This window comes from Pelobates fuscus, chromosome 9 (assembly GCF_036172605.1).
Source record: "Pelobates fuscus isolate aPelFus1 chromosome 9, aPelFus1.pri, whole genome shotgun sequence".
Classification (NCBI taxonomy): domain Eukaryota; kingdom Metazoa; phylum Chordata; class Amphibia; order Anura; family Pelobatidae; genus Pelobates; species Pelobates fuscus.
This window is the reverse complement of record NC_086325.1, coordinates 14,312,443-14,329,293: the sequence shown is the minus strand read 5'-3', so window position 1 is coordinate 14,329,293 and position 16,851 is coordinate 14,312,443. Positions and strand designations below refer to the sequence as shown.

The 16,851-nt window shown below is 44.7% G+C and overlaps 2 protein-coding genes across 4 annotated transcripts in view; one reads left to right on the top strand and one right to left on the bottom strand.

Annotated features, from left to right (window-relative positions):
• Window positions 1-16,851, top strand: part of MRPS12 (mitochondrial ribosomal protein S12) — a 295,484-nt gene that overhangs the window by 254,456 nt on the left and 24,177 nt on the right. The window lies entirely within an intron of this gene.
• Window positions 5,258-16,200, bottom strand: SARS2 (seryl-tRNA synthetase 2, mitochondrial). 2 transcript variants are annotated; one of them, XM_063431226.1, is made up of 16 exons: window positions 15,961-16,200; window positions 14,767-14,862; window positions 14,368-14,397; window positions 14,055-14,195; window positions 13,709-13,763; window positions 13,438-13,501; window positions 10,974-11,079; window positions 10,846-10,893; window positions 10,514-10,622; window positions 10,388-10,433; window positions 9,862-9,949; window positions 9,667-9,779; window positions 9,465-9,558; window positions 6,901-6,993; window positions 6,759-6,824; window positions 5,258-6,585 (listed from the first exon to the last, which is right to left on the bottom strand). In XM_063431226.1, exons 1-16 carry the CDS (start codon window positions 16,171-16,173, stop codon window positions 6,445-6,447), a joined length of 1,503 nt encoding a protein of 500 aa, XP_063287296.1. In that variant the 5' UTR covers window positions 16,174-16,200; the 3' UTR covers window positions 5,258-6,444. The 2 variants fall into 2 exon arrangements, with proteins under 2 accessions (XP_063287296.1, XP_063287297.1); XM_063431227.1 differs by lacking the exon at window positions 15,961-16,200 and adding an exon at window positions 14,936-15,006.

The window sequence follows — 16,851 nt, the reverse complement described above, 5'->3', positions numbered from 1 at the left end:
CCGGCGTACAGAGACATACAAACACCTTCCACTGCCAGAGAACAGCCCAGAAACAAAATCTACAAACACCACGCAGTGTCCATGAACCTCTTACACTACAAGACCCAACATGCGTGGACCCCCTCATCCATTACAGACTCACCCATTGCTGACAGGTGTATAAACTCACACACAGTCAGGTAATCTGTAAACACAGGTACTGGCGGCAGAATGTACGCGTTGCAGGTCTCAGTGTCCGTCAGTGCTGCATTGCCACTAGATGCCACCTTTCTTACATTCCCATCCACCTAGAGTTGCCCTGGCCAACTGTAAGCACACTGTTACTCGTAGCCACAAATCTCGCAGTACTGTGAGCTGGGCCACATCAAGGTAGGGTCCACGGACGGCTACAGACACAAGCTGCTAAACCTTTTGATTATTTTTGTGGTCTGACGTGGCTCAGAAATGCTCAGTGCCATATAGACAGTGTGTGAATGGGGACGATATCTGAACGACCAGCGATTGCAACGAAAGTACCGTTGGCACTGTGTATTCACACCTCTGCTCCATGCCACCGCATACAGTTTCTCTGTCACATAGCTGACACCATGGACATTGACTCCAGGCGCTCTGTGCCCCAGCAGGCTGGCGAAGGTGGGCTTTACATGGTAACGATACAGATCTACCATACAAAATAATAATTACACAAGCTGGAGCCTGAAACAATATCGTCACAAAATACAGAATAGCCAAAAATGAAAAGTAGACAGAGAAGGGATGAAGAAAAAAGACACCGAAATAAAAGAAAAACAAAAACAAACAAAACAAAGTATAAAAAAAAAAACTTATTTTATTAACACAAGTTCTGGGTGATTTTCAAGGTTTTAATTAATGCTGCCAATTCCAGAGAAGTGACAGTTCACTTTAAGATTCCAGAACCACAAATTAAAATTTCAGCATAAGGTCCATAAAAATGTGCAGATCCAGGTCCCAATTCAGCACTCACTGTAAACCAGTCCTGATATTAGGTCGCTCTCATCGACGGACCTCTCCACAACACTCACTGTAAACCAGTCCTGATATTAGGTTGGCTCTCATTGACGGACCTCTCCACAGCACTCACTGTAAACCAGTCCTGATATTAGGTTGGCTCTCATCGACGGACCTCTCCACAACACTCACTATAAACCAGTCTTGATATTAGGTCGGCTCTCATTGACGGACCTCTCCACAACACTCACTGTAAACCAGTCCTGATATTAGGTTGGCTCTCATTGACGGACCTCTCCACAGCACTCACTGTAAACCAGTCCTGATATTAGGTTGGCTCTCATCGACGGACCTCTCCACAACACTCACTGTAAACCAGTCCTGATATCGGGTCGGCTCTCATTGACAGACCTTTCCATAGCACTCACTGTAAACCAGTCCTGATATTAGGTCGCTCTCATCGACGGACCTCTCCACAACACTCACTGTAAACCAGTGCTGATATTAGGTCGGCTCTCATTGACGGACCTCTCCACAGCACTCACTGTAAACCAGTCCTGATATTAGGTCGCTCCCATTGACAGACCTCTCCACAGCACTCACTGTAAACCAGTCCTGATATTAGGTCGGCTCTCATTGACAGACCTCTCCACAGCACTCACTGTAAACCAGTCCTGATATTAGGTTGGCTCTCATCGACGGACCTCTCCACAACACTCACTATAAACCAGTCTTGATATTAGGTCAGCTCTCATCGACGGACCTCTCCACAACACTCACTGTAAACCAGTCCTGATATCGGGTCGGCTCTCATTGACAGACCTTTCCATAGCACTCACTGTAAACCAGTCCTGATATTAGGTCGGCTCCCATTGACAGACTTTTCCATAGCTAGCTGGAGTGCTGTAGGTGTCTGGAGTCTCATTTTACTGACCGTTCATAAAAAGTAATACTTGGGGGACAAACGTCTCCCTGGCTGTCAAGAGAAGCTTTCTTCTAGGAGTTTAAAGGCTGTCTTCAGCGTTTGTTTTTATCTATCCCCAATAAATACCTGCATGCATCTGTTTGGGTTAGATCTACTAAATAGTCAATTTCATTATTATTATTAAAACCTTTAAATGAATCTATTGTTCCTTTAATCTCTCTTTAGCTCTACTGGCTGAATGGAAGCCAATGTTCAAACTATATTCGAGCAAGTTAACAGTCTTTTATAGAATAGTGGGGGCTTTTAGAGAGACAAAGGGGAGAGGGGTAACCTCTTATAGTAAAAGTTATGCTCATGGAACGAGATGTCCTTATATCTGTCCGTGTCTACACACTTTCAAAAATACTAAATCTTACCGAAAGAAGCTGCGGGTACAGATTATTACAGTAAGACAAAATACTGAGACAAAATGGTCCAATCTGATTATTATTATTTATTGTTTTCACAGCCACTTGTATAACTAAAGAACCAGCTAAGTCAAAGTGAACCCCATTATATTTGTGGGGCAGGGCATGAATTATACATTTTAAGTGATTTAACTTCACTTGGATAAAAAAAAAACACAACAAATGATCACATCCTCCTCGTCGACTGTTCCAGAGATCGATTGCGATTACACTGATCAGTCCTGCCCCGTCTAGCATCCCACCATCCACGGAATATTTATATTGATCTAACCGCCCCACCCAGCACTGATCTCACCATCCACGGAATATTTATATTGATCTAACTGCCCCGTCCAGCACTGATCTCACCATCCACTGAATATTTATATTGATCTAACTGCCCCACCCAGCACTGATCTCACCATCCACGGAATATTTATATTGATCTAACTGCCCCACCCAGCACTGATCTCACCATCCACGGAATATTTATATTGATCTAACTGCCCCCACCCAGCACTGATCTCACCATCCACGGAATATTTATATTGATCTAACCGCCCCACCCAGCACTGATCTCACCATCCACGGAATATTTATATTGATCTAACCGCCCCACCCAGCACTGATCTCACCATCCACGGAATATTTATATTGATCTAACTGCCCCGTCCAGCACTGATCTCACCATCCACAGAATATTTATATTGATCTAACTGCCCCCACCCAGCACGGATCTCACCATCCACGGAATATTTATATTGATCTAACTGCCCCACCCAGCACTGATCTCACCATCCACGGAATATTTATATTGATCTAACCGCCCCGTCCAGCACTGATCTCACCATCCACGGAATATTTATATTGATCCCACCATCCACGGAATATTTATATTGATGTAATTGCCCCACCCAGCAATGATCTGACCATCCACGGAATATTTATATTGATCCCACCATCCACGGAATATTTATATTGATCTAACTGCCCCGTCCAGCACTGATCTCACCATCCACGGAATATTATATTGATCTAATTGCCCCACCCAGCACTGATCTCACCATCCACGGAATATTTATATTGATCTAATTGCCCCACCCAGCACTGATCTGACCATCCACGGAATATTTATATTGATCTAACTGCCCCACCCAGCACTGATCTGAACATCCACGGAATATTTATATTGATCTCACCATCCACGGAATATTTATATTGATCTTACCGCCCCGTCCAGCAGTGATCCCACCATCCACGGAATATTTATATTGATCCCACCATCCACGGAATATTTATATTGATCTAATTGCCCCACCCAGCACTGATCTCACCATCCACGGAATATTTAAATTGATCTAACTGCCCCACCCAGCACTGATCTCACCATCCACGGAATATTTATATTGATCCCACCATCCACGGAATATTTATATTGATCTAACTGCCCCACCCAGCACTGATCTCACCATCCACGGAATATTTATATTGATCCCACCATCCACAGAATATTTATATTGATCTAACTGCCCCACCCAGCACTGATCTCACCATCCACAGAATATTTATATTGATCCCACCATCCACGGAATATTTATATTGATCTAATTGCCCCACCCAGCACTGATCTCACCATCCACAGAATATTTATATTGATCTAACTGCCCCGTCCAGCACTGATCTCACCATCCACAGAATATTTATATTGATCTAACTGCCCCGTCCAGCACTGATCTCACCATCCACAGAATATTTATATTGATGTAATTGCCCCACCCAGCAATGATCTGACCATCCACGGAATATTTATATTGATCCCACCATCCACGGAATATTTATATTGATCTAACTGCCCCGTCCAGCACTGATCTCACCATCCACAGAATATTTATATTGATCTAACTGCCCCGTCCAGCACTGATCTCACCATCCACAGAATATTTATATTGATTTAATTGCCCCACCCAGCAATGATCTGACCATCCACGGAATATTTATATTGATCCCACCATCCACGGAATATTTATATTGATCTAATTGCCCCACCCAGCACTGATCTGACCATCCACGGAATATTTATATTGATCTTACCGCCCCGTCCAGCACTGATCTCACCATCCACAGAATATTTATATTGATCTAACTGCCCCGTCCAGGACTGATCTCACCATCCACGGAATATTTATATTGATCTAACTGCCCCACCCAGCACTGATCTCACCAACCACGGAATATTTATATTGATCTTACCGCCCCGTCCAGCACTGATTTCACCATCCACAGAATATTTATATTGATCTAATTGCCCCACCCAGCAATGATCTGACCATCCACGGAATATTTAAATTGATCCAACTGCCCCACCAAGCATTGATCTCACCATCCACTGAATATTGATCTAACTGCCCCGTCCAGCAGTGATCTCACCATCCACGGAATATTTATATTAATCTAATTGCCCCACCCAGCACTGATCTGACCATCCACGGAATATTTATATTGATCCCACCATCCACGGAATATTTATATTGATCTAATTGCCCCACCCAGCACTGATCTGACCATCCACTGAATATTTATATTGATCTAACTGCCCCACCCAGCACTGATCTGACCATCCACAGAATATTTATATTGATCCAACTTCCCCGTCCAGCACTGATCTCACCATCCACGGAATATTTATATTGATCTAACTGCCCCACCCAGCACTGATCTGACCAGCCACTGAATATTTATATTGATCCCACCATCCACGGAATATTTATATTGATCTAACTGCCCCACCAAGCACTGATCTCACCATCCACAGTATATTGATTTAACTGCTCCATCCAGCACTGATCCCACCATCCACGGAATATTTATATTGATCTCACCATCCACGGAATATTTAAATTGATCTAACTGCCCCACCAAGCACTGATCTCACGTTCCACGGAATATTTATATTGATATAACTGCCCCTTCCAGCCGTGATCCCACCATCCGCCGGATTTCTGTAAAAAGGCAGAGCGCACAGGAAGAGCTCTTGGCCACATTTCGGGTGGAGGGAGCATAAAAATCAGAGCTCTGCTCTCATCCCACACAATATGAATAACGGCGAGCTTGCTCTCGGTTTGATCCCAGAATCTGGCCGTTTTACAGGGATTAGCTGATAAAATGCATTAACCAAAACACAGAGAATACAAAAACCTAAGCCACGATAAATGCAAGATAAATGTTAGAGAAGATCGAACACTATGTCTGTGCTGGTTTTTATAATAATCAGAAGAAGAACACATCAGCTTGTTTAAATGAGCGGTGCCAGACCAGTCTTTATAAAGCACAAACTGCCCAGGTTTTTCCAATATCCCGCCTGCTCGCAGGCAGCTGGTAATGTCCGTCTGTCCTGAGATCGTCCGTACCAGGTGGGCATTCTGTGCAATGTATCAACATAACACCTCTGCTCAGAGTGTGGGTTGTTTATAAATAACATGTTAGAGCTCAGCTCTCCAGTCACTAACAGGTTAACATGCAGCGTCCCTGGCACACAGCGTTAAGTGCAGTAGGAGCCAGTTTTCCTGCGTTTACTCACCATTGTCTGTGACCCATCCCTAGCAGGTGCGCCTGCTATTTTATTGTGTGGAAATTGGCGTCCTGAGGGTATGTGTCTGCCACCTGTTTGGGAGAACAGTCGCCCCTGGGCTTTTAAACTAAATTGAACTGCACCCAGGACAATGTCGCAATGTTTTAGGCTGCCAGGAAGGTTTATTGACAAGTTGTATTAAACTACATTGTCGGCCATTGAGTTAGATGGCAGGGAGATCTCATCCTCAATAGTCACAATAATAGCAATGCAAGTCTGTATCAGTCTTTCAGCCTCATCCAACCAGTATCTCACCAATCCACACCCTGTCACGTTTGGTCCACCAATCCACCTGGGATTGTATCTTTCCCACAGACTGACCCACGATCACATGAATCCACACCCTAATGTGCCTGTGTTACAAGCCCCACCTAGCCCAGATTTCAACAAGTCACTGCACATGTGGCCGTCTTATCAAGCTATGTCCACATAGTCTCTGATGTCTGTGCCACATGACAAATCCCACCAATCCAGCTTCAATCTACACTCTTCTGCGGCTTGCCCGTGAATTTTCGCTGGTCTGGTCCAATGTATTCTGCAGGGGTGTAGGGTGGTCTTTCAATAATATCTGTCCCCATGAAAGGTTGCAAGACAGCTGGGACGCGAACCTGTCCATCCTGTGGGAAGACACAAAGGACTATAATGAAGGTTGGGTAGGACAAATTATGGCATTGCAGATGCAGAGAGTAAACAGAACAAGAATGGAGAATGAAACTGCTCATAGTGCAAGGAGCAGGGTAAGTAAAGCTAGGCAGATTGCACATTGGGATCGGTGTGGGAACATAATCACCTTTAACTGGTAAGACTCTAGAATGGCGATGAGAAGACGTGGTACAGCGCAGGCCGTGCCATTAACCTGAAAGAGCACAGTCCAGTTAATGGAACATACAGTGACCCTGTGCAGCAGAAAGTAAAATAGAATGTGGACTCACTGTATGTGCGTGTCGCAGCTCTCCTGTCGGGGTGCGGTACATGATGTTCAGTCGCCGACTCTGGTAGTCTGTGCAGTTTGACGCACTTGAAATCTTAGGTAGAAAATAAATAAACTAACTGGTGCTGTGGGCTGAATTTTGCAGATCCAGAGAGTCTTTGGACTTTACCAAAACCCTAAGAGTGTCAAAGAATTCTAAAATAAAGTGTAGATTTACCAAGAAACATTTACAGGACCGAAGAGAAAGACACTTGACAAAAACAATAAACACTTCTTTAAGACATACCGGATTCATCTGGGAAGGGAGATGTAATGATAAGGGGACGATTTTATGATATGCATGACTGGACAAGAGGGTAGAGAAAACCCCCCAATTAAAACACATTTATGATATATATTGGCGGCTTACATATACAAAATATACACAGTGTAGTTTCTCTTTAATCTCAGTGGGCTAATGCTTCCTCAGTAGATCTGTTCAACCCTTGGGTCGCAGGTTCAAATCCCGGCAGGGTTGACTCTGCCCTTCATCCTTCCGAGGTAGATAAAATGAGTACCATTAAATGGGGTAACATCCCCTGGATGTTGGGCTAAGGTAACATCCCCAGGACGTACTTGAAAATTACGTGAGTAAGCTGAATGTACCTTTCCTGGTTAAACACTTTGTTGTTATTATTATTGTGGTCATAACACAGAGATACAAAATCTGACATATACATACATATATACAGGGAGTGCAGAATTATTAGGCAAGTTGTATTTTTGAGGATTAATTTTATTATTGAACAACAACCATGTTCTCAATGAACCCAAAAAACTCATTAATATCAAAGCTGAATATTTTTGGAAGTAGTTTTTAGTTTGTTTTTAGTTTTAGCTATTTTAGGGGGATATCTGTGTGTGCAGGTGACTATTACTGTGCATAATTATTAGGCAACTTAACAAAAAACAAATATATACCCATTTCAATTATTTATTTTTACCAGTGAAACCAATATAACATCTCAACATTCACAAATATACATTTCTGACATTCAAAAACAAAACAAAAACAAATCAGTGACCAATATAGCCACCTTTCTTTGCAAGGACACTCAAAAGCCTGCCATCCATGGATTCTGTCAGTGTTTTGATCTGTTCACCATCAACATTGCGTGCAGAAGCAACCACAGCCTCCCAGACACTGTTCAGAGAGGTGTACTGTTTTCCCTCCTTGTAAATCTCACATTTGATGATGGACCACAGGTTCTCAATGGGGTTCAGATCAGGTGAACAAGGAGGCCATGTCATTAGATTTTCTTCTTTTATACCCTTTCTTGCCAGCCACGCTGTGGAGTACTTGGACGCGTGTGATGGAGCATTGTCCTGCATGAAAATCAGGTTTTTCTTGAAGGATGCAGACTTCTTCCTGTACCACTGCTTGAAGGTGTCTTCCAGAAACTGGTAGTAGGACTGGGAGTTGAGCTTGACTCCATCCTCAACCCGAAAAGGCCCCACAAGCTCATCTTTGATGATACCAGCCCAAACCAGTACTCCACCTCCACCTTGCTGGCGTCTGAGTCGGACGGGAGCTCTCTGCCCTTTACCAATCCAGCCACGGGCCCATCCATCTGGCCCATCAAGACTCACTCTCATTTCATCAGTCCATAAAACCTTAGAAAAATCAGTCTTGAGATATTTCTTGGCCCAGTCTTGACGTTTCAGCTTGTGTGTCTTGTTCAGTGGTGGTTGTCTTTCAGCCTTTCTTACCTTGGCCATGTCTCTGAGTATTGCACACCTTGTGCTTTTGGGCACTCCAGTGATGTTGCAGCTCTGAAATATGGCCAAACTGGTGGCAAGTGGCATCTTGGCAGCTGCACGCTTGACTTTTCTCAGTTCATGGGCAGTTATTTTGCGCCTTGGTTTCTCCACACACTTCTTGCGACCCTGTTGACTATTTTGAATGAAACGCTTGATTGTTCGATGATCACGCTTCAGAAGCTTTGCAATTTTAAGAGTGCTGCATCCCTCTGCAAGATATCTCACTATTTTTGACTTTTCTGAGCCTGTCAAGTCCTTCTTTTGACCCATTTTGCCAAAGGAAAGGAAGTTGCCTAATAATTATGCACACCTGATATAGGGTGTTGATGTCATTAGACCACACCCCTTCTCATTACAGAGATGCACATCACCTAATATGCTTAATTGGTAGTAGGCTTTCGAGCCTATACAGCTTGGAGTAAGACAACATGCATAAAGAGGATGATGTGGTCAAAATACTCATTTGCCTAATAATTCTGCACTCCCTGTATGTATGTATATATATTTTTTTATATAGTGTGTATGTTGTAAACACAAAATGACCCATCCTCCTCTCATAGTGGGAGGTATGTATAAAAGTGTTGTATTGGGAAAAGTGGACTAAACGTACTAGAATTGGGGTAATCACCAGTGAAACCAGCAGGCACATTCCACTCATGTCTCCCCATTTTCCATTATTGCACCAGTCCCAACACTTTTTATACCTAACCCCGTTGTATCTGAAGGCGAAGAAAAAAATCTATTCCCTGCACAGGCTTTGCTCACCTCGCCGTAACTCCCCCGTGCCGGCATCCATGCCTCAATGTCATACTTCTTGTACGCAGGCCGCCCCAGCTCCTGCGTTGGCATATCGAGAACCCTGCGGAAGAATCATTTACATAGTATTCAGAGTGAACCTACAAACAGTCTGCAGTCGCCCCCCATATCTCTGAACATCACCCAGTTAAGCTTGTGCTATGTTCCTCACTTGAAATGTAAACCGAGATCAGAGAAGATCTCTTTCTGCAGCTGTAAGAATTCATTGTGCAGCTCTTGGCTCTCCGTGCCGCTCTCGTTTGCTGTGACGCCAAACATCTCAACCTGAGGAGGTAAGAATGAGAGGCATGAGGCAAGGGTGCTGGACACAGATGCATGCTGGGAGTTTCAGCGACTAGGTACAGACTTTAGTGAAGTGATGAACTCGGTAAAGACCCCAGGTTTCCCGTCCTGCGTCAGTCTCTGCTCTGTAACACGTGCTGCAGCAAACTGTCCTGAAGAGGAAGAAGAGAGTATTAAAAGGCATTCACGATGCTGAAACAGGGGATCTGTTTTTTAGGAGAGGACAGTGAAAGAAGAGCTCTGATGGAGGGATAAAAAGAGAATGACGTGCAGGCAAGCAGCTGCACACAGCGAGGACAGACTCCCATTCTCATGACATAATAATGGAAAAGGTCAGGGGATACAGAGGAGTATGAGCAGAGGGTAAAGTGTGCTACTACAACACCTGATTGGAACAAGGAAAAGCAGGGTGGATATGGAACATACATATGTGAGATTTTTTGTACATTTGATCGCTAAGAGAACTAAAAGTTGTTGTTTTCTTTTTAAAATCTAAATAGTCTTGAAGTTTAAATTGTATGACTGGCTAGCCTAGCACAGCCAGGGAAAATACAGGATCCAGGCAGCCAGGGTTGGTGGGAGCAGCTCACCGGAGGGGGAGGTCTGACAGCGTCTGTGAGTGATCCATGAAGTAACCTGGAGAATAGATGGTTTAGAGAGAGTTTGAAATGTGAATCTGCCAAATACAGGAGTGAATCTATATCAAAGACACCCACCTGCAATACCAACCTCAGACGTACCAGCCAGGTTTAAATCAGGGAATTGAGAGGGGTCTAGATTATAAACCTGTGAACTCTGAGCGTCTGGCTGCATGCCGCAACCTTCCTGAAAAAGGGGGAGAAGAAGAAAGTAACAGGAGGTGGTCAGAAGGGCAGTGAGAATGTGCAGGGGGGGGTGTGAGCTCAGCAGGAAAATGAGGAGCAGAATAGAGCGGTAAGAGGAAAGGGAGCACAGAATACATTCTTTGCACTTTCCTATTGTGCTTTATTGCGAGTTCATAGAACGGGACAGGAGGAGGATAGATATTGGTTCAGATAAACGGACTCACAAACACGGCACCTCTCAGCATGTCCGGTACCGACATCGGAATAAATCCCTAAAGAAAAGACGGAAAAGATGAAATACAGAGATCGAGAAGGCATAGAAATACAGTACAATCTGCGAGAGACTGGTCACCTTTTTCATAAGTTTATTAATTGTGAAGTTAACAAGGGCGTACTGCAACAGGGAGCCAGCTCCACGGAGGTAGTATGAGCGGTGACCTGACACATGGGAGAGGCGTCTGCAAAAAAAAAATGAAAAAAAAGAATTCTGAATCTTCTAAGGAGGATACTCAGGGTTTCCCCTGGTCACATAATGTGCGCTACACCAAAATAAAGAGTAGAAGAGCTCACAGCCCATTTAAATCACGATTCTTTGCCGAGGTCATTCAACAGTGATAGGCGATTCGTTTATAACAACTAGTGGCACTCATCTTCAATAACAGACTATGCCACAGGGAAAATTACCACAACAAGAGGACATAGTCTTAAATTAGAAGGGCAAAGGTTTAAAAATAATATCAGGAAGTATTACGTTACTGAGAGGGTAGTGGATGCATGGAATAGGCTTCCAGCTGAAGTGGTAGAGGTCAACACAGTGAGGGAGTTTAAGCATGCGTGGGATAGGCATAAGGCTATCCTAACTATAAGATAAGGCCAGGGACTAATGAAAGTATTTAGAAAATTGGGCAGACTAGATGGGCCGAATGGTTCTTATCTTCCGTCACAGTCTATGAATAAGTGCCAGGTCCATCAAGGAAGGATTTTAGCATCCGAAAGGGTAACTGATTATTTGGTCCCGCTACTAAATAGAAGTCACTATCACCACAGCAGTGACTGGAAGAAGGTGCAGACGTTAAAAATGGTAGAGACTGGTGGGCTTTCTTTGCAAGGTAAGCGATTCTTTCTTATATTAAGGTAGGTTTGCAATGGTAACAGAATCGAGGACAAAGGGATGATTAATTATACCAGCTGTTTCATCCCTCTTTGCTTCCAATAAAATGGAAGTCTAAAACACGGCCTGGGGGCTGCCGTGTACCCAACCTACACAATAGTATGGAATATTCTGCGGAAAATGCCTGTGGCTCCAATCAGCTAATGAAACACGTGAGCAGACAGTGTACAATTCATGAAACAGAGTTACAGATTGTAAAAGGGAGAGACAGGCAGACTTTCACATGACGGAGTAACAAGTGGGAATGAAAGATTATTTATTGGGGCAGAGATTGTGGGGGTTAAAAGCAAGTTAAATGATTGACTAATTACAGAGAAATAAAATGCACTTGGCTAATTTAGGGTAAAATAGCCAGGTACTTACTATAGCTGACATTTTCTAGCTCAGCTAATCCGATGCCAACCTGATTTTACAGTATGCGAGTTTAATGAGTAAACCAGCATATAAAGAGAAGGTAACAGGATAAACCGAGTGTGCCGTGCTCAGTTTCAGACAGACTAGAGGAGATATGCCGTACTCGGCCAGTCAACGATCCCTTTATAGAAATGGTAAAACAGTTTGATGCGTCTAAAACTAATATATATATAGGATTTATTCCTTGTCCGTGACCAGCACTTCGAAAGACTGCTTTCAGCCTACATACAGAGAGTTTGGTAATAATTGACTACACAGGGTTATTGTAAGATGGTCACAATCAGTCACATTTGTGCACATGCGCCATTTTCTAATGTATAAAACAGTCGCTCCATCTTCATACAGTGGAGACAATATTCGTGTCTTCTCTGTAATGCGCCCAAATGATTTGTCGAACACTTTATTTTATTTGATATTTTGCTCCTGATAATTTTTACAGTCACAAAATAAGACAAATGATGAAGACAGTAAGGGGAAAACCAACCCACACGTTTACAATTTGAAGGATTTTCCTTAAAACAAAGACAATACTTGATAAAGCTGCTCACAGTGCGCCATAGAAAAGTGAAGCAAAACCTCTGCATCTGATTTTAATACTTTAGGAGCAAGAAACGTGGGAGCAAAACGTTATACAAGAGAGACGCAGGAAAAACACTATCGCAAACAATGGGACAAAAAGGAAATACATACATAAAAAAAAGGAGCAGAAACACTTTAATATATAACACACCACAGTATGGACTACATGGGAGATTACATGTAGCCATCACACACTCTATGGACTGCAAGGCATCTGACCAGAACCACTAACCAGACCCCTGACACGTATATCCTGCATTCAATGGGATCTTATGTTTTTTTTTTCCTCCAATTAGATTTTTGTTAATTGAAGCACAGAGCCCACTGATTATTATTGTTATTACAGAGTTCAATCCAGCTGTTGGTTATCGGAGGAGCTTGTTACGACAAGGGTTCATTTATCCAGTTTCCCCCATTGCTGACCGCCAGTGTTGGCGAATGCACACCATAACCCCTGTGTAGGTCAGGACTCGATGAGGTCCAGCAAGGAGGATTATTTAATCCATTGGGGCAGTAGGGTAGTCAGGCTGTAAGAAACTGAAATAGCCACCTGGTTTGATATATCAATCATGCAGAGGGGATCTGGCTGACATAGCAATTACAAGTTCAGGGTTAGTATAAATTCATTACAGCCACTAGTCACTTTTCATACCGCTGACGAATAATATCAAGATCTTCCCCAAGCTGGAGATGGTTTTGCAGCTCAAAATCAAACTCTGAATGAAAGGCAGATAAAAGAATATATCAAAAATTGCAGCAAGACCTCACCTTTCTTCCTACCTCAACCACGCTCATCTTTCTTACCATTCTGGAACCCACAAACTCACACACTGAGACTTCTTAATGGTCTGTACCCCAACACACTAATCTTTCATACCATTCTGTACCCCAAAACACCTCCTATCAGCAGCTCAGACACTTACTAGGCTTCCCCCCAACAATATCCAATACTCGAGCTTTGCTCTCATCACCAACAGGCTGCAGGAACAAAAAACAAACAAACAATGCATGATATAGTTATTAACTATGAAAAACCTTGTCAAAGAGTTGGGAATAATTGATACGGAGCTGTTTTTATAACCTCCCTCCTCACACATAGTGCTAGATATATTACTAGTAAATGTATAGGTAAAGGAACACTGGGAGAGACTCTGATCAGCTAGTATTTAAAGTTTGATTCACACAAAGTCTCTGGGGTGGCTGACTAGACCGAGGGGGAACGTATTAATTATCAGTGGCTCCTGTATCTGAAATGTGCTCAGCGCTTACCGTGTCTGGGTGTGTCCGGTTTGGCAGCCGCAAAGCTCGGATATAAAAGGATCTGTCTAGGTCACTCTCCTCTGGGTACAGGCTATTAAGCTGCTGCCGGATGTCTTTACCCCTCTTTCTTAGGGATACATACACTGGGAGCTAAAACCGGAGGAAAACTGGTAAAACTTACAGAAAACTAAAAATAATTCCACAAAGATACACAGTATACATGACACAGAACAATGCCAGATTAACACAGAGGAGACAGGAAACAACACCCCACATAAAACACCAAGGACTAATGTGCGACATGGCTCTTTGCTGAACGTACCTTTTCCAAGGTTTCTTTGGTGTGCGTCAGCTGTGGATTGAACAAAGAAACACATTTACCAGGAATCCGCTCTAAGAGTAACAAACAGCAAAAAAACAAACAAAGCCCACATCAGCATCCCCGTTCAAGGAACACTCCAAGCACCCCAACCATTTCAGCCCAGTGTAGTAGTTATGATGCCAGGGGTGTCCTGGTCCCATCCCATGATAGAACAGTCACCCATTTGAGAGAGGTGTGACAACATGCTGGATGCTCTCAGCCCCTGAGTCCTGTCTTCATACAGTAAGAATCACCTTCGCTCTAGAGAGCCAAGCAGGGCCCTCTCATTGGCTGAGAGCATCTGCTGGGTCTAGTCAAAACAAGTTATATGGTGTTTACATTTTACACAGAATTACTCACCACTAGATGTTTCACTTCTTTGGCCATCTGGGTCTTCTCATCTTCCAGTTTCTGAATGTCCTGTCTGATTTTCTGCAGCTGCTCCCACGTCCTGACCTGATAGTATAAATCAATGTCCTGTGAGGGTGACAGGATAAAGACACTCCCCCACTATAACAATTTAACTCACTTAAACTTTCCCCCCACACTTTGTCTTTATTCAACAGTGTCATCACTGCACCACCTGGAGGTCCCTCCAATCTCTCTCTCACCACCACCCTAAAGGACCCTCCCCTAACCTTCCAAATGTACAGTCCCTACCGATGTCTGTCACTGCCACCAAAGCTCTCTCGTTGTTACTGCCTTCCAAACTCTCACACCACTGCCTCATTCTCTTATACTCTACCAAATTCAATCATCCTTAGCTGCTGGCTTTCACATTCTCTCTGCCTTCCCCAGCATACAGCCCCAACCCAACTCTCACTGCCACCAGTGGCTTTCCAGTCAATCTCTCTAATCTTTGCTTTTCCCTTCCAGAACTATTATCACCCTCTGTTAACAAAGTCTCTCTACTTCTCTTCCCAGTATCTATTCCTCTCCTCCTTGGTGTTCCCCACCCTTGCCCAGTCTTACCCCCAGCGTCTATTTCCATTCCCAGTGTCTCTACACCTTGTGCCATTACCCTCTTACAAGCCCATCAGTCTTTCACCCCCAGTCCCTCTTAACAGACACCCCTGTCACTCTCCCCAGTCCCTCTTAACAGACCACCCCCCAGAATCCTCTTACCGCCTCCCCCCCGTTCCCCCTTACCAGCCCTCCGAGGTCCTGCTCCCCCCAGGTCCCTCTTACCAGCCCCCCCAGATCCTGCTCCCCCCCCAGTTCCCTCTTACCAGCCCCCCAGGTCCTGCTCTCCCCCCAGTACCCTCTTACCAGCCCCCCCCCCCCCAGGTCCTGCTCTCCCCCTCAGTCCCCCCTTACCAGCCCCTCAGTCCCCTCTTACCAGCCCCCCAGGTCCTGCTCTCCCCCTCACCAGCCCCCCCCCCCCCCGTCTCTCCTCTCTTACCAGCCCCCCCTCCTCCCCCCAGGTCCCCTCTTACCAGCCCCCTCAGGTCCTGCTCCCCCCAGTCCCAGGTGCCGCTCCCCCTCCTCCCCCCAGTCTCCCCCCTTACCAGCCCCCCCAGGTCCCGCTCCCCTCCCCCCCAGTCTCCCCCTTACCAGCCCCCCCAGGTCCCGCTCCCCGCCCTTCCTGTCCTCTATCTCCCGCTGGGCTCTCTCCAGGTCCCGGCTCAGGGTCTCCATGTCCAGCTGGGGCCGGTGGCTGTAGCCCTCCCTCCCGTGCTCATACAGCCGGCTCTGGGGAGCAGGGGTTCTGGAGCTCAGAGCCCGGGCACAGCTGACAGAACACCGGGTCACCATGCGCGCCGCCATCTTGGTGCACCCAGTGCGCGGGGCGGAGATTCGACATCATGGAAACACCAATCAGACGCAGTGGGCGGGGCAAAATAAGTCTGGAATCCGAATTTAACCAATCACAGCTCTGAGGCGTGGCCAGTGTAAGAAACACAGCCAATGGGAAGTGCTAAAACATAGCCATCAAGAAAGTGGGGCGGGAACAATTCCAACAACCAATCAGAGTGCAGGACTCTGACAGCACGCGCTGGTTAGATGGTGGTGGGTGTGAGCTCCTAGTCTGGAGGAGGCGGGGCTGTGGAGGAGGAGGCGGGGCTGTAGAGGGGACTATCCTGTCAGATTGCGGCTTGTTAACAAGTCAGCCAGCTCTGCCCAGACAGATTTCCTGTACTGACTGACATTGGTTGCCATGGTGCTTAACAAGCAAAACACACCAACTAAAACTATCACATTAATAAAATGTTATTAAACTATTATTATTATAATATATTATTATCACTAGTTATTAACCCCTTCAGGACGGAGTCAATAGTGCACGTTCTGATCAAAACAAAACGTAAACAAAAACTGGAATTTGCGCTATATGTCTGTTCAACCGTAATTCACCTCTTTCATATTAAATGCACCCACACTTATTATATATCATTTTGTTCAGGAGAAACAGGGCTTTCATTTCATATAAAATATTTATATATG

What these genes read in the sequence shown, in the direction of transcription:
- SARS2 (XM_063431226.1), bottom strand. Translation starts at nt 16,173, where the DNA reads ATGGCGGCGCGCATGGTGACCCGGTGTTCTGTCAGCTGTGCCCGGGCT. An exon ending in CTGTCAGACCTCCCCCTCCG is followed by an intron (nt 9,950 to 10,387) that starts GTGAGCTGCTCC and finishes CTTCCTCTTCAG; the next exon opens with GACAGTTTGCTGCAGCACGT. An exon ending in CACGGGGGAGTTACGGCGAG is followed by an intron (nt 6,994 to 9,464) that starts GTGAGCAAAGCC and finishes TTTCTACCTAAG; the next exon opens with ATTTCAAGTGCGTCAAACTG.